A 24,962-nucleotide genomic window follows, 5' to 3' on the forward strand; every position below is an offset into this window, starting at 1 on the left:
TAATTATTGGATCAACTTTAGATTCAATCCATCTATTACTGAATTGATTCGGTCCCGCAATGTTGAAAATTCTATATCATACTAGTGTTTGATCGTGTCACAATCTTACAATCATTGTCAAAATTTTCATTAAATATGAGTCGTCTCTCTCTCTCTCTCTCTGTGCTTTCATGTTCTATTTTGTGGTAGTCGGTGGAGGGGATTACTCTTTCATTTTCATCACCTTGCTTTTTTCCTTCACTAAGTACTTACCAATCCATCACTCTGAAAAAATATTTAATTTTATTTGTTTGATAATATTTCTTTATCAAATAATTTATTTGTAAGGATTTTTTTTTTTGTTGTTGTTGTAAAATTAATGATATAAATATAATGAATTTTAAAATAATGATTCTCAAATGGGCCATTCCAATTCTCAGTCTATTGGCCCATAGGCCCAAAATAAAGTTTAGGTCTTATATTGAACCCACAAAGGTAGAGTTGGGTTCAAAAGTCTTTAGCCCATTAAATTCAGGCTGACTTAGAATCTTTGGGTGAGGATACCATAGACTTGGGTTCAAATCCTTCGACACCAAGTTATTGAACTCATTAAAAATAGGCTTACTGATAATAAAAAAAGGAAAAAAAATAATGTCCAATTTGACCAAACTCACTATTATATGGTACAATATAATATAAGCTAATAAATTTACTCTATTGCCAACCAATTTTAAATTAAGATGTAGGTTGAATTCTTATTTTGATAAAATTAGCATCAAATTATATAAAATGACTTAGAAAGGTGCATAAAATTATACTTTTTAGAACCCCAAGTATTCAATTGTACCTGATTCAAACTCTTTAAAACTAGAATGGGCTTATCCAACTTAAGCCCAATGAGAATTGAAGCACGTCTAAGATACGACAGTCTTTTTAGAATTCAACTGTTATAAAAAAAAAATTTACTAAATACTTTAATTTGTTATTATTATTATTATTATTTTATTTTATTTTATTGATGGGTGTCTAAACCATTGGCTTAACTAGTAAAAGCAAGACAATTGTCCTGTTAGAACATCTTATCTCATCAAAATCCCTCAAATACATGTAATATCCTAACAAATCACACATACTAAGTAAATCGGGACAAATCTTTGTGAATGACTATCGAGGGGATTTGAACTCAAGACCTCTCCCTTTTCGGAGAGAGGTCCTAGCTATTACACCCAATACTTGTTGATAGCTAACTCCATGAAATACAGGATAAGATCAATAATATAATATTAAATCCTTAAAGCCCAGTATAGATAAGTTTCTATGATAGATGGCCTGCCTCTTTGGACCGTTTGAAGCATATTCATACTTTGTTGGTTTGTGTGAATCGCATCTCGAGAAACCAAACAGAATGATGTCACAGCCGTGTCTGCCATGATGGGTTTCATGAATGTGATACATGTCACCAAACCCTTTTTTTTTTTTTTTTTTTTTTGAGGTGCAGTTTGACCATTTGAGACGAGTTAGAGAAAGAAATATTTTATTTTACGACACTTTCAACTCATCTGACTCCGTAATAAGTCATATTTAAAATGCATACCTCTTTCATAATCAAATATAAGTATTATTTTAATAAATAATAAATTAAAAAATTATTGATTGAGTGGATTTCAGTTAGAAAGTAACAGGAAAATGCTGGAATGACATAAGGTATTTACAGCAATTCTACAAGTCTGATTGGGATGTGCACATAATCATAGATGTGTTTCCTAGCGATACGACTAAAAATCATCTATGATTATACATGCATCTCTACATCAGAATTGTGAGAATCACAATAAATCTTGTGTCACCCAACATAACTCAAAGTAATAAGCAAATTAAAATTTCTCTTATAAAATGTGGATTAAATTCATATTTCTCAATTTCATTGATTAAACAACTCAATAATCAATGTCAAGTAGAAAATAAATAAAATATAAATATTCTAATATCTACACACACCTATGTTTATTCTTTAATTAGAATCAATTTGACATTTTCTTTTGGATAAATAAATGCGTTAGTGATTAGTAATTAATTGACGAAAATGAATTTTAAATCTAGAATATGATATCAACACTCACAAACTTTAACTAATTTAACGAGTTGGAACCTTCTGCTTAACTTTGATTTAGTTCAAGAACTGAAATAATAAACAAAATCAATTCAATTGATTCCTAATTTTTAGAATAAGATTTCGTTAATGATATATAGTCCATTAATTAATTCAAATACTACTATATCAATAAATCAAATATGATATTTTGGTATAAAGGTATATTTTAGATAATTCTAAACAATATTCCTGAGAAGGGGAAAGAGTTTGTCATGTCCCATCTTATATAAAAGATCATGGAATATAAGTTAACTATCCAAACCTCTATTGTACAAGACCATGAAAATTTCATTGATCTAAGGAGTTTAAAAAAGAAGAAGAAGAAAGGAGGTCTTTTAAATTACCTTATCCAAGAAGGTAACTGAGAACCCACCCATTGAAAATTAGACAGAATTAAATTACCTTATAGTCGCCGAAAACGACCTCGAATCCACTTTTGGACAGAATTGAAAATTAGAAATCATTCAATGTCACGTGGGTGCGTTACACGTCAAAAGAAAAAAAAAAAATCTAAACTCATGAGTCAACAAATCAATAAAATATATATAAAAGATGTTCCCTTCTATACTACTACCATTGTTAGTTGTTACTGCTATTCTAAGTTCATTACTTCATCAATGGCAACTTCTGCTCCACCTGCAGCTGGTAGGCTCATAACAGTGTTGAGCATCGATGGAGGCGGCATAAGAGGGATAATTCCGGGAGCCATTCTCGCTTTCCTCGAATCCAAGCTTCAAGTACACATAAATACTTTTTAATCTTCACATACCACACACGTTGAATTTCTTACATTGATATCTATACGAGTTTAAGAGTCTAAACATTTTATTTTGGATTATAGGATCTCGATGGACCTGAGGTCAGGATTGCGGACTACTTTGACATGGTCACAGGAACCAGCACGGGAGGATTAGTGACTACCATGCTTACAACTCCCAATAAGGATAATCGTCCGCTCTATGCTGCCAAGGATATTAATGATTTTTATTTGGAGCACTGCCCAAAGATTTTTCCTCAAAAGGCGTAAGTAAAATTGGTGGGATTAATTCTTATTTACACGACAAGTTCATCACTAAATCTTAGGGTGAATTACTATTTCGTGAACTGAAAATGAGTTATTTACGATTCTGGCTACTTTTCATTTTATTCCCCAAACATGAACAATCACATTTTCATTAATAAAAAATTCAGAACGAAATGCCTATTTTGCAGGTTCAAAGTGAAATTGTCACTTTAAACCTGCAAAATAGTCACTTTAAAAACCTCTTATTTTGTTATCGTTTATGTTTTGGTAATTAATATGAATAGTGAGCCAGCAATTGTAAATTCGTAAAAAATTGATCACTTTTTCATAAATATCTCTAAATCTTATCATACATAAAAATTGAAGATTGGCAAGATGAGTCTTGTTTTAGTTTAACTTCACCTAAAATATAACTATAATAAGAATTTACATATACACTACACATAACAATGAAAATATAATTGGTGCCTAGGTGTGGATAATCACAACTCTTTTAGTGTGTCTATATCCTTGTTTGGTGCATAATAATTAAATTAGGATTCGGAGGCCAGGAGGACTATACAAATTATGTTAATGGGTTTCTTCCTAAAACCCATTGATAATCTTCAATCTCCTTAAAACCACTATTTTGTTCTTGAGATTTGAATATAAAACTTTGAATTTGATGGGTAAAAATAAGATCTTATTTGATGATTAATTGATAAATTACCAACTTGTTCGTTAGGATCGAATTTTATAATTTTTTTGTGTTAGGTGTCTTATATAATCAATATTACTTGTGGCAATCTAAGCTCTCTAAACTATAGGACATACCCATGTAAACAACTTCTTTAAAAATAATTGATGATTAATTTTATTGGGTGTTCCCTTGAAACAGAAGCGGTTTCTTTAGTTCAGCAATGAATTTGTTCAACTCGACCACAGGGCCCAAGTATGATGGGAAGTACTTGAGATCCTTATCGAAAGAGCTACTCGGTGACACAACCATCAGCCAAACACTGACAAATGTGCTCATCCCTGCTTTCGACATCAAGCTCCTTCAGCCCACCATCTTCACAACCTTAGAGGTAACAATTAATATTCTCTAATTCTTTCAATTTTCAATTTCCAATCCAACAAAGTGTTAATTTTACAAAACCTTTCTAGGCAAAAACAGATGGCTCCAAAGATGCTAAATTATGGGACATCTGCGTCAGCACTTCTGCTGCTCCTACGTATCTCCCTGCACATTACTTCGAAACGAAAGACTCCACAGGGAAAACTCGGAGTTTCGACCTCATTGATGGTGGGGTTGCAGCAAATAACCCGGTATGTTTCATGAAATTTGAACTAGGTACAATCAAAATGTTTTTTGACGCAAATATTTCAACTTCTAGGGTACAATCAAATGTTTGATTTCATCCCATCCTCTGAAGTGAACTTCTGTAACAAATTCTGTAGACACTACTAGCCATGAGCCACATTGCCGAGGAGATTATGAAGCACAACCCAGATTACTCAGCTTTCAAGCCAATGGATTCCACAAGTTTCCTAATTCTTTCCCTTGGGACTGGGGCAGCTAAGCGTGAGGAGAGATACAACGCAGCTACAGCCGCTAAGTGGGGCTTGCTTGGATGGTTGTACAATGGTGGATACTCACCCTTGATAGATGTTTTCAGCGATGCGAGCTCTGATGTGGTCGACATTCATGCTTCTGTTCTTTTCCAAGCCAATCAATCCAAGAAGAACTATCTCCGAATTCAGGTACCAAGCAATGTTGTAGGAGTAAAATTTATTGTAATAAGGTTGGATCCCAAACTAGTGAGGATGAACTCCTCGTGTCATATCCTAATGACTTTTGTAGAGTGGCTCCAACTTTAATGGGTCGATGGCACTAGTACTATTCTTTTATTCCTATGCTATATATTAGAGAGTTATAGATTCAAACTGATCGAATTTCTTTTTGGCGAATTAATATATAGGATGACACATTGACGGGAGCGCCTCATCGGTGGACATTGCAACAAAAGGAGAACTTGTTAAATCTTGTACAAGTTGGGAAGGATCTTCTTAAGAAGCCAGTGTCAAGGATAAATTTGGTGACAGGACAGTCTGAGGAGGTTAAAGGAGAGGGCACCAATGAAGAAGCCCTTGCTCGTTTCGCCAAACAACTATCCGATGAACGCAAGCTCAGGAAAGCCACAATGTCTGCCAAGTGACAAATTTGCTAATGTTCAAAGAAATGTATTATTTGCGTTAATTTAATTTGAAAGGTTGATTGGAAAAATAAAATCCATGTCAGGGAGTCGATGAGTATGCCATTTCTTGTTATTATGGACAAAACTCTCTGAGAATGTGTCACCCTATCAAGTTACCTTCTAAGTCGAAGTTAGGATGCAAAGACAAGAGTTGAACACGGTAGAAAGCATAATAAAAACGCAAATAGTCTAGTAACTAAGAAAATGAAACCCACACCAAGAAACATCAAATGTTCTGGAATGCTTCAGTCTTATATCATTTTACTTTTTCTCCCAATTGAAACATTACCCCGAAATATTGGGATTCTAAACCATGAATAAGACCAACCAAACCCATAATAATTACCTAGCAAAAAACATACCTTAAAACCTAAGGGTGGCAAAGTCAAACATGATAAAAAGCTAGCCTTAGAAAAACACAAGCACTAGTAGAATAGTTGCAAGCAAGTAAACCTGAAAAATCCTCACCTTTATCCCATTCTCTTTTGCAAAATCTTTCCACTTCTTGGCATTCCTCTTGAATTCCTCGCCTTTCACTCCTTCCAATATTTCTCTAATTAATGCATGATTGTATTTTTTTTCCCTCTAAGCTCCACTCTCAATACTTCCTCCACAAACTTGCATGAATTGGTCTAAAAACTGAGGCATCACCGGCCAACATGGGAACTCCCAAGCTTACTCCTTCAATCGTAGAAGTCCACGAGCAAGCATCCACAACCTGATGGGACAACACCTCCAACTGAGGGCACCATGTCACCGCCAATCCATTTATCTGAAGTCTACTCCACATACTTAATTTCTAGGAAGCATTTCTCTTCCGTGCTTTCCATCAAACACGCTCCATTGACAACACTATCTTTTGCTAATAGTAAGGAGTCAACTCAACCCCACCATTAAATAAGCTCAAATGCAGTTGAGAATTTAAATAAAAATTATTTAAAAAATTCATGAAAGAATGAAGTGATGTGAAGTAAAAAACGTGTGTCGATTAATCAATTACTGACTTGAGCATTATAGTGTAAGTTTAGGAGAATCAATCTCGATAAAGTGTCAATAGTGGGGTCACACTACGACACAATCTAGTGTATTTGAAGCAATTGGTACAAAGAAGTGTTCTAGCAATGATTATTCCATCAACCAACAATATAACCTATGAGATAAATTATCAAGCACCTAAAGAGTAATAATAAGAAAACACCCACCAAAGCACACAAAGATTTACATTGAAAGCCTCTCCAAGAAAAAGAGGAAAAACCACGGGACAATACCGAGCACAATCCACTATATCAATGTGAATAATACAAGGTTCTTCTCAAGTTTATACCCAAAACTTGAGATGAGACAATATTGGAAAAATACAAGGATTTACCCATTCGAAACTTTACAAACACTAACTTCTCACCACCAAGAATCCTCCAAACAATCTTGCGGGATGAAATCCTGAATATGTTGAAGACTCTAGCTACAATCAGATTGTATGCCGTGGTAGACGATAGAAGAACAAGTTCAAAAACTTCCAACCCTTTTTCACACTCTCTTGGTTGCTCTCTCTTTCTTGACTTGTCTAAAACCCTCTCTCAAAGAAGAAGAAAAGAAAAAAAAAAAAAAATTTACCAAAGAGAATAAAAGAGATAAGACTTCTCTCATGAGCCCTAAAAACATGGGCCTTGGGCTATAGGACATAACCAGCCACTCATGGGCCTGGACCAAACCCATTACACAAAACATATATCACCAATCATATGGTAGTAATACTAACCTAATGTGTCATTGAGGTAAAAGGGACCGTTTCGAAAAGCCCAATCATTAATGTCAATGGGTTGGGATGTAAGAAACTGGGGGTTTTACCTATTTTTCTTACTTGGGTTGGTAAGAGAAAAAAATAAAAAAATAAAAAAATCAAACGCTCATTATCAAACAAAATCATCATTAATGATGATGGCCATCATCGTGATCATGTCTTATAAGAAACCAAACAAAAATCCTTCACCATAATCATCACCGTCATTTCTTCTTTCATGATCATCATACCTTATAAGAAACCAAACAAAAAGCCTTTACCTTTTTCAAACTCATCATTAATTATCTTGATTTCCATCATTATTGTGCATAATATGGTGATTTATATTACTTTTAGGGTCATTTAGACATGCCCCCCCCCCTCTCTCTCTCTCTCTCTCTCATGTTTTGAAATTGATGACATGCATTCCTTGAGCATAGATTATGGGAAAAAAGATTTAAATACCCTCATCTTTAATCTCTAGTCAAAAATCCAGATTTTTCTTCTCAAAATCATTCATCTCAACCTTTTTGTATAAAAAATTTAACCCTCATCATCTATCTTTAGATTTTATCTACTTCAAGTTTTCAACCTTCAAATCTCAAGAGAAGATACAATTTTTGAGGGAGTAGATATTACTGAAATTTTGGGTAGAAAAATCTAGGATTTTTTGCAAGGCATCAACTAGTTGCACACCACTAGTTGTAATTGGTTGCACTCTAACATTTTAAAAAAAATTAAAAAATTAAAAAATTAAACCTTAATTTTAACCTATTAATTACACTTCATTATGATAATCTTTTGATTTAGGAACTTATTCATTTTCCAATGACTTCTATATTTGTGCTCTATTTTTTTGTGATTAATTTTGCTCATGTTTTCTTTGGCATGAATTGAAGGTATTGGTCTTCCAATATCTATATAGGCTTTGTTTAGAAGTTGAAAAAAGCCTATGTTTGGATCTTATCTATTGGAATTTTATGATCACCGGTTAGCCCACAGTATCAATATGGATTTCAACAAGTTTCTTAATCCTTACAATGGCTTTAAAATCATCAAAACCTGCCAACCAGCCATTTTTTTATTTATGAATCTAGATACACGGTGATTATAAGGGATTTGTGATGTTTACAAACATATTAGACTATACAAAAATGATTGAACTAATAATAATTTATGTGGGCACGGTTGGAGAAGAAAAACAACAAGAGTGTAATATTTTTTCTATTATTTTTTTAGTGTAATCATCCAAATGAAGTGCAAAGGGGAAATTTTAAGTGATGGAGTGCAATTAGTTGGCCCTTTCAACAAAGGAGGTAAGGTCAAAATGATGGATGAAGATAAGGTTGAATAGATTAAAGTTAAGATGACTGGTTTTGAGAAGAAAAAATATTTTTGAAAATTTTAAAAATAATGTGATTTTGAGTAGGAAGTCTAGGATTTTATGTAAAAATATTAATTTTAAGTTGAAAATAATGAAGTTGAGTGGATATACCATAGAGATTGGAGAGCCTGAAGAAGACTAATTTTAAAAAGAAAAATATGGATTTTTTTGGCTAGAGGTTGAAGATGAGGGTATTTGAATCTTTTCCTCTTAGTCTATTAAAAAAGATTCTAATATTCACTAAAATGCCAAGGGATATGTCTAAATAACCCTTATTTTTATCATTCGAATAGGGTAATGCACCTAGGGTGTTGTTAACATGTGCCCAAAAGGCACAAATTAAGATGCATTAAATACACCTAAAAAGATCTTACCAAAAATACCCACAAATGCTTATTTTCAAGGTGTATTAATGCAATTAAGATGCGCATACGGTTAAAAAAAAAAAATGCCCTCAAATGTTATGTTTCTAATAAATAATTTCAAAAAAATGTGATTTTTATCCACGAAAGTCATCGTGCAAAAGTTTGATAGCTAGTTAGATTTTAGTGGAGGTTTGATTTTCTTTTGAAAAATATATGCAAACGATATAAAAGATGAGTTCATTTCAAAATTTTGGCATGACACTTGGGCGACGTTTGGATTGACTTCTTCAAATGCTTTTGGCTCTTGCGGACAAGCCAGAAGCACTTAACCCTTCATTTGGATGCTCAACACTGAAATAAAACTACTTTTGAAAGGAGTGATTTCACCTTGTTTAGAAGAAGCACCACAATCACTTGTTTTTTCTTTATTATTTTGGGGTTCTATTAACATGTGCCCTAATGACACTAGTTGAAGTGCAATAAATACACCTATTGAAATTGAATTTTATATAAAAAATGCTCTAAAAAAATCTATTTTTATCAAAAATACCCTTAAATGCTTATTTCCAAGTGTATTTATTGCACTTCAATATGTGCCCTACATTAACAAGACCGAACATTTAAATACGTCCAAAAGCATTCATTTTCCACTTGCAAGCCCCGAAGACTTGATAATTCAAATTAAATGATGGCCTGTTTTGTCAACATTTCTAAATTAGTCAAGAAGTTAATTAATTATCAAGAAAGTATACGTTCTATATATTAAACGTTTAGTCGTTTTTAGATTTCATCTTAAAAGTTTTTCTTGTCTAACTTATGTTACCAATGGTAAATGTCCAACCCAAAGTAGTCAACATCAACATCAACATCAACAGCCATATGGGCAAAAAATCCATTTTTCAAAAGAAAATCTAATCACTTAGGGGTTGTTTGGTAATCATGATTATAATAATAAATTATTAGGTCCGTTCAATTATTGACCATATATATAATCCATTGTGATAATTTTCTAGGATGCTTTTACAAAAATCTAAACAATAAATTATTTGCTAGTGATAAACAAAAACAACAATTATTTCATTAAAATTTTATTAACCTAATAACAAATTTCTCTCTTCCTTTTTCTCCCAACAAAAACATAATTTAATAATTTAGACCATGAAACTTTGATTTGGGATCAAATAAAGAACCAATACATTATCTTGTACGGAAGGTCCTAAGTCAATCATAACTAATTCAATTGTTACTGATCATATTTGGACCCCAAATGTTGAGATTGTTCAAGATCTAATATGACAAGAAACCAGCCATAAATTTAGCATACAAAATTTATATTCAATCCAATAAGTATAAGATTGGAATTGGATCCAATCAAACTCTTATCAGATCAAATTCTAGATCAGATTTGGATTCAAATATTGAGATCTAATAATGATATGATCTAATAAGTTATAATATTAAATTAGATTCCTATTAAATCCAACTATTATCAAATTGGTTCTATATGTACATCTATCCAATAACCTTTATTAGTATCTCCGCACTGAAAATGCTATGTCATAAGGGTAGTGGTGAAGGCACCCCATACCATAGCCAATTTTTTTATATCTCATATGGGTTAAAAGTTTTCAAATGAGTTGATTTTTTGTAAGGATGATCTATATGGTTAGAATATCATTCTCACCAAAAATAAGTATATTCTGATACTTCTGACTCCAACAAAAGTGGTTTAAAAAAGAAATGAACGATTTACGATTCTTCAACTTGTTTTGATGGGATTAGAAGTTTCGGAATGGACTGATTTTTTAACTTATATAGGACAACAATTTGACTATGGTGTGGGGGTGCTTTTGACAATAATTGGAGTGCCTTTAATACTACCCACGCTATTATTAGTTTTTGTCAATGTCATAATCTTTCAATCATTGTCAATATTGACATTATGAGTTGTTTCTCGCTGCCTTCTTGTTACATTCGCCATAATGGAGTGTGGGTGGTAGTTGGTGAAGGGACTTATCTTTGATTTTCATCACATCTCTTGTATCTACTCATCACTATTTGTTGGAAAAAATGGCTGATACGAAAGAAAAAAATTAATAATTTATTTATTGTTCCTTGTTATTTGATCATATCAAAACGTGTTTTAATTTGTAAAATCAATTCTAAAAGAGTTGTGCTAAAGTAACATTAAAATGTACAACGATCCTAACATTCTAACGTGGTGGTGCACACATAATCATATATACTTTTCACTCGTATCTCGATAAAAAAAACATCTATGCTTATATGTGCACCAACACATCAAAATGTACAATCGATATACATTTTGATGTTACTTTAGCATCATCCAGTTTAAAAATATAATCAATTAAATGCATCCTTAATTATTAAAAGAGTCGTGACAAATTAACTCGTTTTTTGTGCATGTGCTTCATGCAATTTGGCATGGATACAAAGGATAGAGATCCAGAACAATGTGTCATATCTAACAAAGGTCAGGTGGCACCCCCTTTCATATCACATGGCTTTTTTGGGTCCCATCGATCGTATGGATATGTAGTCCATCCCTTATTAAACCTACCCACAAATTATCAATCTGATTGGTGATGTACATCCATTGATTTTAGGATTGTCTTAAGAATGAATTTGAGTCATTGGATTCAAATTCTTTTTCAAGAATTTAGATCCAAGGATACAAGTTATCAAATACTAAGACTTTTGGTACGTACGTTCACCAATGGATGGAACACATATCTATACATTCAGTCGGTCCTAAAAACAATGGCATGAAATGGGGTGCCACCTAATTTTTGTTAGGTACGAAATATTATTTTGCATCCGTACACTTTGTATCCACCTCAAATTATGTCAAAGTGCGTGTGGAAAAAAAAAAAGAGTTAGTTTATCACGACTCTTGCTAAAATTGTGTGGCACGGTGCAAATTCATGAGGTTAATAATGGTCACGCGATCATTCATATCTAAAAGACTCGTGAGTCGTGGCCCACATTTCAAATTAGGCCAGGTTGACGACGTGAAATCTTGCCAACAAACTTCATTAATCACGAAGATCTCGAGGATTATACAATTGTCTAGATGTAAGGAAGACACTATCATTTTTCAAATCAAATGCCCTGCTTTTTATGTCTGATAAGGTGGAAAGTAGGGACCATTGGGTGCTTCTAGACCTTTGTAGATGTGAATCTAGAGGTCACATTAAAAGAATGGCATTAAAGCCTTGTCATGAATCATGAAGGGTTTCATGAATTTTTAATGGATAATGCCCAAACATATCAGCAGACCGGTTTCTTGACCAGAAGGTAAGACATCTCTTTCTATTATAAAAATATAAATAATAAATTAAGAAAAAAATTCATAAATTGAATGAATGTCATATGGGAAGTAACATATAATATACATTAAAGATTCCCAAGAAAGGGATTTAAGATAATAAATGTTAATGAGAATAATGTACAATAATATAAAACAAAATTTATATTTATTAATATCTTGGATCATATAATTCAATCTTAATCAAGTAGCAAATAAGGATGATTTACCAATTTCAATATCCAATCTTCCATTTGAATTATGATCGATTTAGTTCTGACATTTTTTTTTATTACATAAGAAAGTAAGTTTTGTGAATAGTAATTAATTAGATGAAAGCAATCTTTTTATCTAAGAATAATGTTAAAAGTGACCTCAAGATTGTACTTCCTTCATACTTCCACGTCAGGAAAGTGAGATATAAGATATAATCTTTAAGTCACTCTACCACAATTCTTTATCTAATCTTAATTTGGTTCTTTAAATAATTGAACAAAAAAACATAGTTGATTCAACCAATCTCAAATTGTTGTAAAAAGAAGTCGAAGACGATGATTCATATACTTGTTTATAACGCTTATTGATCCAAACAAAATAACTGGCCAATCAAATCCAATATTTTAACATAAAGGTCTACTTAGATATTGTTAAACAATATTTTGAAAGTAGTAGAAAGAGTATGCCATATATCTCATATGAAAGAAGAAGGAATATAAACTAAACATATCCTAATCTCAATCATACAACGTCGGTGACCTAAAGAATTTTAAAAAAGTGCAGGGAGTCATTTTAAATAATCTTACTATCCATGTAGATAGTTAAAATAAAATACTTAAATATGAGTAATGGTGTTCTGACATTGGGATTTACTACGATTCTCACATTTCTGACGTGAAAGTGGCACATAACTTTTTTTACTCGTATCTCAATGAATCACTTCTATGGATATCACAACATCACGGTGAAAATTGCAGTGAAAAACAAAATCCCCCCAAGATTTTCCTTTGAAAAATGTTGGAATAATACAATTGAAAACGACAAAGGTGACAAAAATGATGTGGTGGCGTGCACACATTTGTAGATGCTTTTTACTTGTATCTCGCATCTACAAAATAATGTGCACAAACCCCAGGTTTTTGTCACCCTTGTGCACTCCAGCACGACTCTTTTCCTTTAAATATACTTCATAGTCACCCAAGACGACTCTAAGTCCACTACCTCGGACCAAACCACATGGGCTTCTACGCAAGCGAATCATATCAGACTACAGGCAAGTCAAAGTCAATAAATTAATAAAATAAGAGATGTTGGACCATAAGGCCTCTATATAATAATTTGCAAGGAGGGTCCTTCAATTATAATTTTACACCTTTAAGATGTTCCACACATTAACCCCTTTGTTCCAAGCTTCTACTACCATTGCTACCATTACAACACATAAATATCCCATCTATTCTAAATCGATTTCTTCAAAAATTAAGTCAAGAATCCCCTTAGCATCAATGGCAACTTCTGCTCCATCTGCAGCTGCTGGTAGGATTATTTCAGTTTTGAGCATCGATGGAGGCGGCATAAAAGGGATAATTCCAGGAACCATCCTTGCCTCCCTCGAATACAAACTTCAGGTACACAAAAACTTATTAATTAATCTCCTCACCCGAAATTTAAATTTTTCATACATTTAAGTGATGTAGTGATTGATAAGGTTAGCATGATTTTTTGGGTTACAGGAGATTGATGGACCAGAAGCGAGGATCGCAGACTACTTTGACATGATCACGGGAACAAGTACAGGGGGATTAGTGACTACCATGCTTACGACACCCGATAAGAATAATCGCCCGCTTTATTCTGCCAAGGATATTAATAATTTTTATTTAGAACATTGCCCAAAGATATTTCCTCAAAAAGGGTAAGTAAAGGGGATTAGTGAATATTGATGTTTTTGGCTTTCTTGATCAAAATACCTGTCATCTTCAACCTCGCTAAAAACACTGTTTTTCTCTCGACATTTAAAGGTTGCAAAAAAGACAGTATTGAGTTTGAAAGTTTAAAATTTCACCCCATTTGACAATTACCTAATCTGCTTGACCCTTATTCGACGAGTTTTACGATTTTTGGGACTACGATTTGGTCTGTTGTATATGGTTTCACCACTAGTTGTGTTAGGAATATATCTAAATTATGGCACATATATATACACGAGGGATGATCCAAACCATCCATTCTATTGATCAAATGAAATTAATTTAATTAACATTTTGTGATTGATGATTGATTTGATTGGTTGTTTCCTTGAAACAGAGGTGGTTTGTTTAATTGGGCAAAGGGTTTGTTCAATGTGGCCACAGGGCCCAAATATGATGGGAAGTACTTGCGAACCTTAACTAAAGATCTGCTTGGAGACAGAACCATCAGCCAAACACTCACAAATGTTCTCATCCCAGCTTTCGACATCAAGCTCCTTCAGCCCACCATCTTCACAACCATAGAGGTAATAATTAATTTCTCTATCAATTTCAATTTCCAGTCCAACAATGAGTTTCACAAATTTTTTGCAAACCTTTTCAGGCAAAAACTGATGTCTCCAAAGATGCTAAATTATCGGACATCTGCCTCAGCACTTCAGCAGCTCCTACATTTCTCCCTGCACATTATTTCGAAACCAAAGACTCCACTGGAAAAACTCGAGCTTTCGATCTCATTGATGGTGGTGTTGCCGCAAATAATCCGGTATGTTTCACATAATTTGAACCCCCCACAACCACACACACACACACAAAAAAAATCATAGTAGCATTTTTAGTGTCACAATGACAGTGTACACTAGTACACTATGGGAGCGTTAGAAATTTATAAGGGAATGTTGTAATGAAACTTCCATGTTGAACTTCCATTGATTTGGATTTTCTAAATGTTAAAACAAATTCCATAGATTTTCGTCGTAAAGTGTTGTACTTCTTGGTACATTAAATGGTTGATTTCAATATCTGAAGTGAGCTTATGTAATGTAACTGACTCTGCAGACACTACTTGCAATGAATCACACTGCCGAGGAAATCTTGAAACTGAACCCGAATTTCTCAATTTTCAAGCCAATGGATTGCACTAGTTTCCTAATACTTTCCATTGGGACCGGGACAGCTAAGCGTGAGGAGAGATACAGTGCAGCTAAAGCCGCTAAGTGGGGCATGCTTGGATGGTTGTACAATGGTGGATACACCCCCTTGATCGATGTTTTCAACGATGCAAGCTCCGATTTGGTGGACATTCATGCTTCTGTTCTGTTCCAAGCCAATCAATCCAAGAAGAACTATCTCCGAATTCAGGTACCCAGACATATTATATCGGTAAAATTGATTAATTGTAACAATGTTGGATCCCAAATGGGTGAGACTGCACTAAATGGGGCTTGCTATTGTGGAGTTGACAGTTGGAACTGATTGGATTCCTTTTTTTTTTGTTGAATTAATATATAGGATGACACATTAACAGGAGCTGCGTCATCGGTGGACATTGCAACAGAGGAGAACTTGTTAAATCTAACGCAAATTGGAAAAAATCTTCTTAAGAAACCAGTGTCAAGGATAAATTTGGTGACAGGACAGTCTGAGGAGGTTAAAGGAGAGGGCACCAATGAAGAAGCCCTTGCTCGCTTCGCCAAAAAACTATGCGATGAACACAAGCTCAGGAAGGCCACACTCACTGCCAATAAGTGACAAATTTGCTAATTTTGAAAGAAACTTTCTCTACAATATTAATTTGAACTCTCTATTTTTCAGTTGCACTGCATTCAAGCAAATAATTGTGTTAATTTAATTTTAAAGATTAATTGGAATAAAAAATCTGTCTTTTTGGAAAGTAGAATCAATGAAGTTGGAGTAATGGGAGTTGGGGCAACTCCTAAAGTGAACTCCATTATTTAGTTATTCATGCAAGTTGGAGTCATCAAAGGATATTCCTCACAAGATGTCGACATTGATAACTAATTATTAACTTCTTTTTCTTGATGATTTAACAAGTGGAAATTTGATCTTATCATTTTGTAATTTAAAGAGTATTTAAAAAAAAAAATCAAAATCAAAATTTCACCGTTAAATCATCACGAAAACATAATGTTGACTTGCGGATAAGTGGGTAAATCTAATATCACTAATTTTATTGGGGTGTTTCTAAATTATAATTTGAAATTACAATTTTATTTATAAGAGTATGAAGAATTGAATGGTATTGAAAGCACAAACTCATCATGACTAACCCTAAAGTAAGATTAAGGCAAAAATTGGGGAATAGTTTGTTTTAAGCTAAAGAAAAACGAGGCGCACTAGATCAGCCTAGATAAAGTACGAGATTTGGGCTTGGTGACCAGGCCTTGGATGGGGGAGGGGGGTTTTGCCCAACCTATTTTTCTCTTTCTTTTTCTTTTGTGGGTTTCTTCAGAGCTCTCTCTCTGAATCGATTAGATCCAAAATATGATCCACTTTGATCGAATCTCATTTGATCCAAATGTAAGATTTAGGTTACAATTAGGATGTTTAATATGATTCAAATCCCGTCCAAATGCCCATTGTATTGGATATTCGACAATGAGCCAGTTTAATATATCTTATCCCAACCTGATTCATAGACAAACCAAAAGAATTCAAGATTTAGCATACCCATCAACCGCATAGTGAATGGTGTTATCAAAATGTAACGATGAAAGAGTTATTGTGCTTGTTATGCATTTGTCATATTTTGCAACTTCCCACCCTAGTCTATTAAACATAGGTTTCATTCACGTGTCATAAGGGTCCATGCTAAGATGCATTTAAAACTACTTGGAAATAAGCATTTGAGGGCATTTATGTAAGAAAAAAAATTAGTGTATTTTAAGTAGTAAAATAAATTTTGGAGGTGTATTTAATGCATCTTAATGTGTGTTGTTAGATGGCACAAGTTAACAGCACCTATCACACATTTCTTTGTGATTGTTTATCATCATTAAAATCTTAAGAGTTTGAGGTTTGTCGAATGCATCCCATTTATCTGTTATTCAATTGTGTGAGTTCAAATTTATCTATATTTGTATGTACTATTTCAATCCGCTTCTTTTTTTTTTTTTTTTTTTTTTGGTATTTATCACTTTTTTTTTAAACCTTCAATTAGGATGAACTCTCTAGCCAATCTTGATATTAGGTTTAATTGCATATGTCAAATATTATAATTGATTTTTTAATTAAATCTTTATGTTTTTTTAAATCATTCCTATGTTATCTTTCTTTAGTGCAAATCTAAGAAAATGTTGTTAATAGGTTTCATCTTTGTAATTTTTTTTTTTTATGAGTCGTACTGGAGCGACCTCAAGATTAGACTTCTTATTGCACATCTTGACATGAAAGTGGATAGGACATATATATACTTTTTCAATTTTATCTCAAGGAAAAGCATCAACGGTTTCATACACTTTCACGTCAAGACATGCAATGTGAGGTCATTCTTGAGATCACTTCAGCATTTTTCTATTTTTTAATAAATCATCTTGTTTTTAGACTATGTCCAACCAAACTAGTCTACATTTATATATGGCCACAAAATCCATTTTCCAAAAGAAAATAAAATCATATTAGATGTTGTTTGGTAACCATTATTATAACAATCAATTATGAAGTCCATTAATTTATGGATTTCATAATCCATTGTGAGGATTTTCTTAGTTGTTTTACAAAAATATAAATAATCATTTATCCGATATAATGATAAATAAAAATAACTAAATCTGATCTCTCTTTCTTTTATTCTCTCTCCCTCTTTATTTCATTAACTTTAATCATAGTCCCTAAGATGGTTAAAGGATTGTATCAAACCTCCCCAACATAATTTGATAATTTAGACAACTATGAAACTTTGATTTGGGATCAAATAAAGAACCAATATATTATATATCCTATCGAAAGTTCTTAAGTCAATCCTAACGGATTCAATTGTTACAAATCAAATTTGGGCCCAAATGTTGAGTTTGTTCATGATCTAGTATGAATAAGATTGGAATTGGATCTTATCAGATCAAATATTTATATCCAATAATGATAGATACGATCCAATAAGTAATAAAATTGGATTAGATTCATATGCAACCCAACTAGTAGTTTTTTATTTGTGATACGCAATTGACTTGCCAAGAGCACAGAACCATAAATCTTTTTCTTCAAGATATACAAGAAAAAGATCTGCGGCTATGTTCCCTTGCCACCACGTACCACTGGCGTGCATTCATTCATCATTATTCTTAGTTTTTGTTTATGTCTTTTAAATTTCATTATATTTCTTCATTAATTATTTATATTATAAAGTATTTTTGGAAACAGGACACCTTACCAAATCCTGGTTCTTGCTATAATTGATAATTAATCGATGGTGGCTCACCTCTTTGAAGCTTATCTTCCAACGTATACGTTGATGCAAATTCGAAGAGAGTAGTAGCTCCTCCCTTGGTGGGTACTGTATAAAGGTTCACGTAAATCTCGAGGATCATTCAACTGTTTAGACATTAGAATTGACGTATCCCCTAGGGAAGATACTATGTTCTTAACTAATAATAAAGTGAAAGTAGAGCAGTAGGGCCCAGACTCTAGACCATTAACTGCACCTAGACGCTTGTACATGTGAATCTAGAGGCCACATTAAAAAGAAAGAATGCCATAAAGCCAAACAGGTCATGATGATGGGTTTCATGAATTATTTAAATGGACAAAACCCATAATGAGATAAGTATCAGCTGACTAGTTTTTTTGACCACATGGTACAATAAGGAGATGTCTATATCATTTTATGATCAAATATAAATACTATTTAAATAAAGAATAATAATAAATTAAAAAGTGTTGATGGAGTGAATTTCAATTTTCAAATTAAAGATTCACAAAAACGTGAATTGAGATCATAAATGTTAATATGAAAAATAAAATTCAGTGATATAAAACAAAATTCATATATATCAATACCCTTTATAGTATACTATTCAATCTCTCAATTAAATAGTGTGAGGGATTTATCAGATCTCCTACTCTCCTCGAGATATGTATTGTTAATAATAGTTGATCTTCGAATTATATATCGATTTTCCACATTCTTCGATCTTCTTTTAGGATTGAAATTTTACTTTTTGATTGTCATCTTCATTAATTTTTCCTTAAAAGACACCAGTATAATATCGATCAAGGGACCTCTGATAATTAAGTTAGAACTTCAGAAAAATCGCAGAGCAAAGAGAAAAGACTTTAAAATCAGAGTAGTGATATGCCTTTTTCTTACTTGCTTTGAGGTAGGAGAAATTTCTCTATTTATAGAATTAGCTCATTTATTTTGAGCATGTAACATCTTCCCGTGATGTCGTTATGAGCCACTTTCTAACCTCATAATGACTTTAATGTACTATTATCTAGGTTCATAATGGCCTTGAAGCTCCACTCTCTTGATTTTTGTAACTAATAAAAGTAGTGACTTTTATTTTACAATTGATTTGACTCGATGTCTATTTAACTCCTCGAGTTGACTCAATCGTGTTATGTATCTGAAATTTATTCTGTCGATATCTTTATTCTTCCTTTTGATGTTACTCGGATAGTTATTAGTTATAATGTTTAATAGAGATCTCTTCTCTTTTCAAATGATTGGTCTTTATACTGTATCAAGGGATTGATTCTTAAGGGAAATCGAACTTCCTTGAGATATGAACGTGGTGAAGGGGTTGGCCCCCAAGGGGAGACCGAACCTCCTTGAGGTTGTAAACATTGAAGGGGTCGACTCCTAATAGGAGGGCTGAATCTCCTAGAGATTGGTAACATTAAAGGGGTTGGCTCTCAAGAGGAGGCCAAACCTCCTTGAGGTTAGAAACATGGGTCCCGTTCGCCACCCTTAGTTTTACCACACACTTTAACAAACGCGTTTTGTCTTACATGAGTTAGAAGTTTCGGAATGAGCTGATTTTTGGTGAGGATGATCTCTATGGTGAGGAGATCATCCTCACCAAAAATCAGCTCATTCCAAAACTTCTAACCCCATCAAAATTGATTTACAAAAATGGACGGTCCACGATTTTTCAACGTGTAAACATGGGGCTAAACATTTCGGAATGGGCTGATTTTTGGGGAGGATGATCTTCTAATCATAGAGATCATCCTCACCAAAAATCAGCCCATTCCAAAACTTCTAACCCATGTAGGACAAAAAACGTTTGTTAAAGTGTGTGGTAAAACTTAGGGTGCTGAACATTTCCCTAGAAACATTGAAGGGGTCGACTCCTAAGATGAGGCCGAACCTCTTTTTATTGGAATCATTGAAGAAATTGGATTCCTTAATCCAATCCGGGTGGGATATGGGTTTGACCCATAGTATCAGTTCAATCGGGTTTGAATTGGATTGGGATGATATTTTTTTTAATCCTTAGGATTAAATATTTTTTATTCCTACAAATAATAAATATAGAAGATATATCCATTTCAGTAGCTTGCTACTCGTTTCAATGCTTCATTTTGATTCAACGTCGACTTGGCGTCGACATTTTTTTTTATATAACAAATAAAATTATTGGTTATCAATAAATAAATAAATAAATTATTGGTTAGGAATTAATTGATGAACTCGAGTTTTGAACTCACAATCTTTAACCAACTTAGCAAACTAGAACCTTTTATCTAATCTTGACTTGTTTTTGTAAAGAATTGATTGAAGAAACAAAATCAATTCAAACTGATCTCAATTTTTTATAATAAGAGCTTGATGAAGATGTTCGTAAAGCCTATAAATTCAAATAAAACAACCAGTCAATCAAATGTGATATTTTAACATATAGGTCTATCTAGATATCTAGATATTGCTTTTAAAAAAAAGTGTTTCGAAAGTAGGAGGAGAGTATGCCATGTCTCATGTAAAAGAACAGGGGATATAAATCAACTATATCCAATTCTCAGACCAATGACCTAACAAATTTAAAAAAAAAAAATTTATTATTTTAATTCATAGAGGCATTTCAAATAATCTTATTAGCCAGGGAGGTAAATAAAAATCGGTATTATTTAAATATATTTCCGAGTTTCCAAAGATGACCATAGGCCTAGTACCGTCCGACCTAATTTAAAAATGTGCACACATTCAAAGGATATGGTCTTTCACGTTTTAAAAATTCATTCTTTATTTCACGCCAATCAGATCAGAGGCAAGTCAAAGTCAATATATATATCAATAAAATAAGAGATGTAGGGCCATAAGGCCTATATATAATAATTTGCATTGATGGGCTTGACCTACAATTATAAGTTTCCACCTTAGATGTTTGTTCAAGGCTCTACTTAGGCCAGGATAGCTCTCCTCAACTTCGATTGGCGCTTACTTTGAGCCATTTTTGAATCTAGTTGTCTAGTATCCTTGTCTCATGGGGCGTTTATTTTTCCTTCTATTAACCACTTTGTTCCATTGTACTAGTTCCATTGCTTCTATTAATTCAAACATCAACTTAGCATCAATGACAAATTCTTCTCCACCTCCTGCTGCTGGTAGAATTATTTCAGTTTTGAGCATTGATGGAGGTGGCATAAGAGGGATAATTCCAGGAACCATTCTCGACTCCCTCGAAAACAAGCTTCAGGTACACAAAAAAACTAATTATTAATAAATTTCAAATTTTGATACATTTAATTTTAAATGGTGAAGTAGTTCATGAAGCTAATATAATTAAGCATTTATTTTATTTTTTTTTGGGTTATAGGAGCTTGATGGACCTGAGGCGAGGATTGCAGACTACTTTGACCTGATCACGGGAACGAGCACAGGGGGATTAGTGACTACCATGCTTACGACTCCCGATCAGAATAATCGTCCTCTTTATGCTGCCAAGGATATTAATAATTTTTATTTGGAGCACTGCCCAAAGATATTTCCTCAAAAAGGGTAAGTAATTAAAAGGGGAGATATTCTTTATTACTGGACTATGTTCAATTGGCTAACATCTCATCCTGAAATTGAGGTTGTCAAAATGTGCTTTATTTCGCCCTTCATCGATTTTATCTAAAATTATAAATTATAAAATTATACATGATAAATCTAGGGTGTGCATAATCATTCTATCATTTATTAATCTCATCCACTATCTATTAATTCTTATGAACAAGTTTTGGGATTTGGGTACTTCGAAGTCGAAATGGAAAGAGTGAATTAAATGATTTAGGGGTGTGGTTTATTATATAAATGATTGATGTTTTTGGCTTTCTTCCCAATGCCTATCATCTTCAACCTTGCAAAAACGATATTTTTTTCTTGAGATTTAAAGGTCGAAGAAAATAGAGTTTGAGTTTGAATAAAAATGTTACCCCATTTGACAATTAATCGATTAATTCTATTGTTCACCACCTATTTAATCTGCTAGACTCTTATTCAGCGAATTTTACAATTTTTGTGGCTATGATTTGTTTCACCACTAGTTGTGTTAAGAGAAAGTTGGTGAAAATCTAGTTAAGCTATCTCTAAATTATAGGACATACATATGAGGGGATGATCCAAACCATCCATTCTGATGATTGTGATTGATTTGATTGGGTGTTTGAATGAAGCAGAAGCGGTTTCTTTAGTTGGGCAGCGGGATTGTTTAATGTGGCCACAGGGCCTAAGTATGATGGGAAGTACTTGCGAACCTTAACTAAAGATCTGCTTGGTGACAAAACCATCAGCCAAACACTCACAAATGTGCTCATCCCAGCTTTCGACATCAAACTCCTTCAGCCCACCATCTTCACATCAATAGAGGTAACAATTAATATTCTCTAATTCTTTCAATTTTTTCAATTTCCAATCCAGCAAAGTGTTTTACAATTTTTTGCAAACCTTTACAGGCAAAAACTGATGTCTCCAAAGACGCTAAATTATCGGACATCTGCCTCAGCACCTCAGCAGCTCCTACATATCTCCCTGCACATTATTTCGAGACAAAAGACTCCAATGGAACAACTCGAACTTTTGATCTCATTGATGGTGGGGTTGCAGCAAATAATCCAGTATGTTTCATGAAATTTGAACCAAAAACAATAGCCATAGTAGCATTTTTAGTCTCACAATGGGACAGTATACACTATGCAAGCATTAGAAATTTATAAGTGAGTGTTTTAACTTACTTTGCAGACACTACTTGCTATGAATCACATTGCTGAGGAAATCATGAAGCTCAACCCAGATTTCTCAGTTTTCAAGCCAATGGATTGCACTAGTTACCTAATACTTTCCCTTGGGACCGGGACAGCCAAACGTGAGGAGAGATACAGTGCAGCTGCAGCAGCTAAGTGGGGATTACTTGGATGGTTGTACAATGATGGTTACACACCCTTGATCGATGTCTTTAGCGATGCAAGTTCTGATATGGTTGACATTCATGCTTCTGTTCTGTTCCAAGCCAATAAATCCAAGAAGAACTATCTTCGAATTCAGGTACCAAGCCATTAGTGATCTATTATAATTTTTATGCTATATATTAGAGAGTTGTAGCTTCGAACTGACTTGATGAATTAATATATAGGATGACACATTGACGGGAACTGCCTCATCGGTGGACATTGCAACAAAGGAGAACTTGTTAAATCTAGTGCAGATTGGGAAGGATCTTCTTAAGAAGCCAGTGTCGAGGGTAAATTTGGTGACAGGACAATCTGAAGAGGTTAAAGGAGAGGGCACCAATGAAGAAGCCCTTACTCGTTTCGCCAAACTTCTATCCGACGAACGTAACCTCAGGAAGGCCACACTGTCTGCCAATAAGTGACAAATTTGCTCATGTAGAAAGAGATTGTCCCTGCAATTTTAATTTTTCAGTCCCTCTCAAGCTAATAATTGTCTTAAATGTTAATTTAATTTTTACGGTTAATTGGAATATTAAGAAAATTTGTCTTTTTAAAAGGTAGAATCAATGAAGTTGGAGTAATATGGGGAGTTGGGGCAATTCTTAAAATGAACTCCATTATTTGGTTATCCACGTCAGTTGGAGTCATCGGAGAATATCCAATACAAAATGTTGACGGTCAGGGACTCAGGATTGCCCTGTGTGATTGGGTGCTCAGGTAGAGTTGGAGTGACAGAGTTGTAACTACAACCCTATGTCTTGCACTTGGAACTTTGATTAGAATTGCACCACAAGATAAAATATAACAAATGTGAGATATTTTCAATTTTGTTTGTAAGAAAATATGCACAATTGAATGGTATTGAAAGCATAAATTACGACTAATCCTAAATTATGACAAATGACTAATCCTAAATTGCGACTAAGGCAAGAAATCGGGAGTAGTTTGTTTTAAGTCAAAGAAAGTAACCATTGAAAGAGAACAATGTGACGTGCTTTGCCCCACTTTGGGAGACCTATTTGGGTTTCCCATTTGGGAAGCTAAAGAAATTACATTGCTTTTTGTCAAATCATAGATAAAAGAGATTTTATTAGACAAGAGGTAGAACAAAATGACTTTTTAGCAAAATTAAAAATTAGAAGCTCTCTTATAATATTGACTAAAAAGTGGAAGCTCCCAACTTTTACTTACCCCAACAATGGGGGAGGGAGTCGAATGAGCCATTGACAAGAATTTTGCCAATATCCAATCCCCAATTCTTGTTCACCCTAGATGATCATGTTGGGTGAATTGTGATCTTGTACGATCGTGTCAGGTGTGCAACAGCTGCTTTGTCACAGTACTGACTTAGGT

The 24,962-nt window shown here is 33.6% G+C and overlaps 3 protein-coding genes across 3 annotated transcripts; all 3 read left to right on the forward strand.

Annotated features, from left to right (window-relative positions):
- The first annotated feature begins 2,693 nt into the window (after positions 1–2,693).
- Positions 2,694–5,460, forward strand: LOC147407181 (patatin-like protein 5). Its single transcript, XM_086435608.1, has 6 exons — positions 2,694–2,868; positions 2,973–3,154; positions 4,033–4,222; positions 4,302–4,463; positions 4,596–4,898; positions 5,117–5,460. The coding sequence occupies exons 1-6, from the start codon at positions 2,749–2,751 to the stop codon at positions 5,351–5,353; spliced, it is 1,194 nt and encodes a 397-aa protein (XP_086291734.1). The 5' UTR covers positions 2,694–2,748; the 3' UTR covers positions 5,354–5,460.
- Positions 5,461–13,599: 8,139 nt separating this feature from the next.
- LOC147407182 (patatin-like protein 1) lies at positions 13,600–16,110 on the forward strand. Its single transcript, XM_086435609.1, has 6 exons — positions 13,600–13,874; positions 13,980–14,161; positions 14,554–14,743; positions 14,821–14,982; positions 15,276–15,578; positions 15,729–16,110. Exons 1-6 carry the CDS (start codon positions 13,626–13,628, stop codon positions 15,966–15,968), a joined length of 1,326 nt encoding a protein of 441 aa, XP_086291735.1. The 5' UTR covers positions 13,600–13,625; the 3' UTR covers positions 15,969–16,110.
- A 5,419-nt stretch (positions 16,111–21,529) lies between these two features.
- LOC147407183 (patatin-like protein 1) lies at positions 21,530–24,165 on the forward strand. The gene is made up of 6 exons (XM_086435610.1): positions 21,530–21,874; positions 21,995–22,176; positions 22,839–23,028; positions 23,115–23,276; positions 23,401–23,703; positions 23,792–24,165. The coding sequence occupies exons 1-6, from the start codon at positions 21,662–21,664 to the stop codon at positions 24,029–24,031; spliced, it is 1,290 nt and encodes a 429-aa protein (XP_086291736.1). The 5' UTR covers positions 21,530–21,661; the 3' UTR covers positions 24,032–24,165.
- Positions 24,166–24,962: the final 797 nt, after the last annotated feature.

Source organism: Akebia trifoliata, chromosome 3, assembly GCF_017979445.1.
Source record: "Akebia trifoliata isolate Shusen 1 chromosome 3, ASM1797944v1, whole genome shotgun sequence".
In the NCBI taxonomy this organism is placed as follows: Eukaryota; Viridiplantae; Streptophyta; class Magnoliopsida; order Ranunculales; family Lardizabalaceae; genus Akebia; species Akebia trifoliata.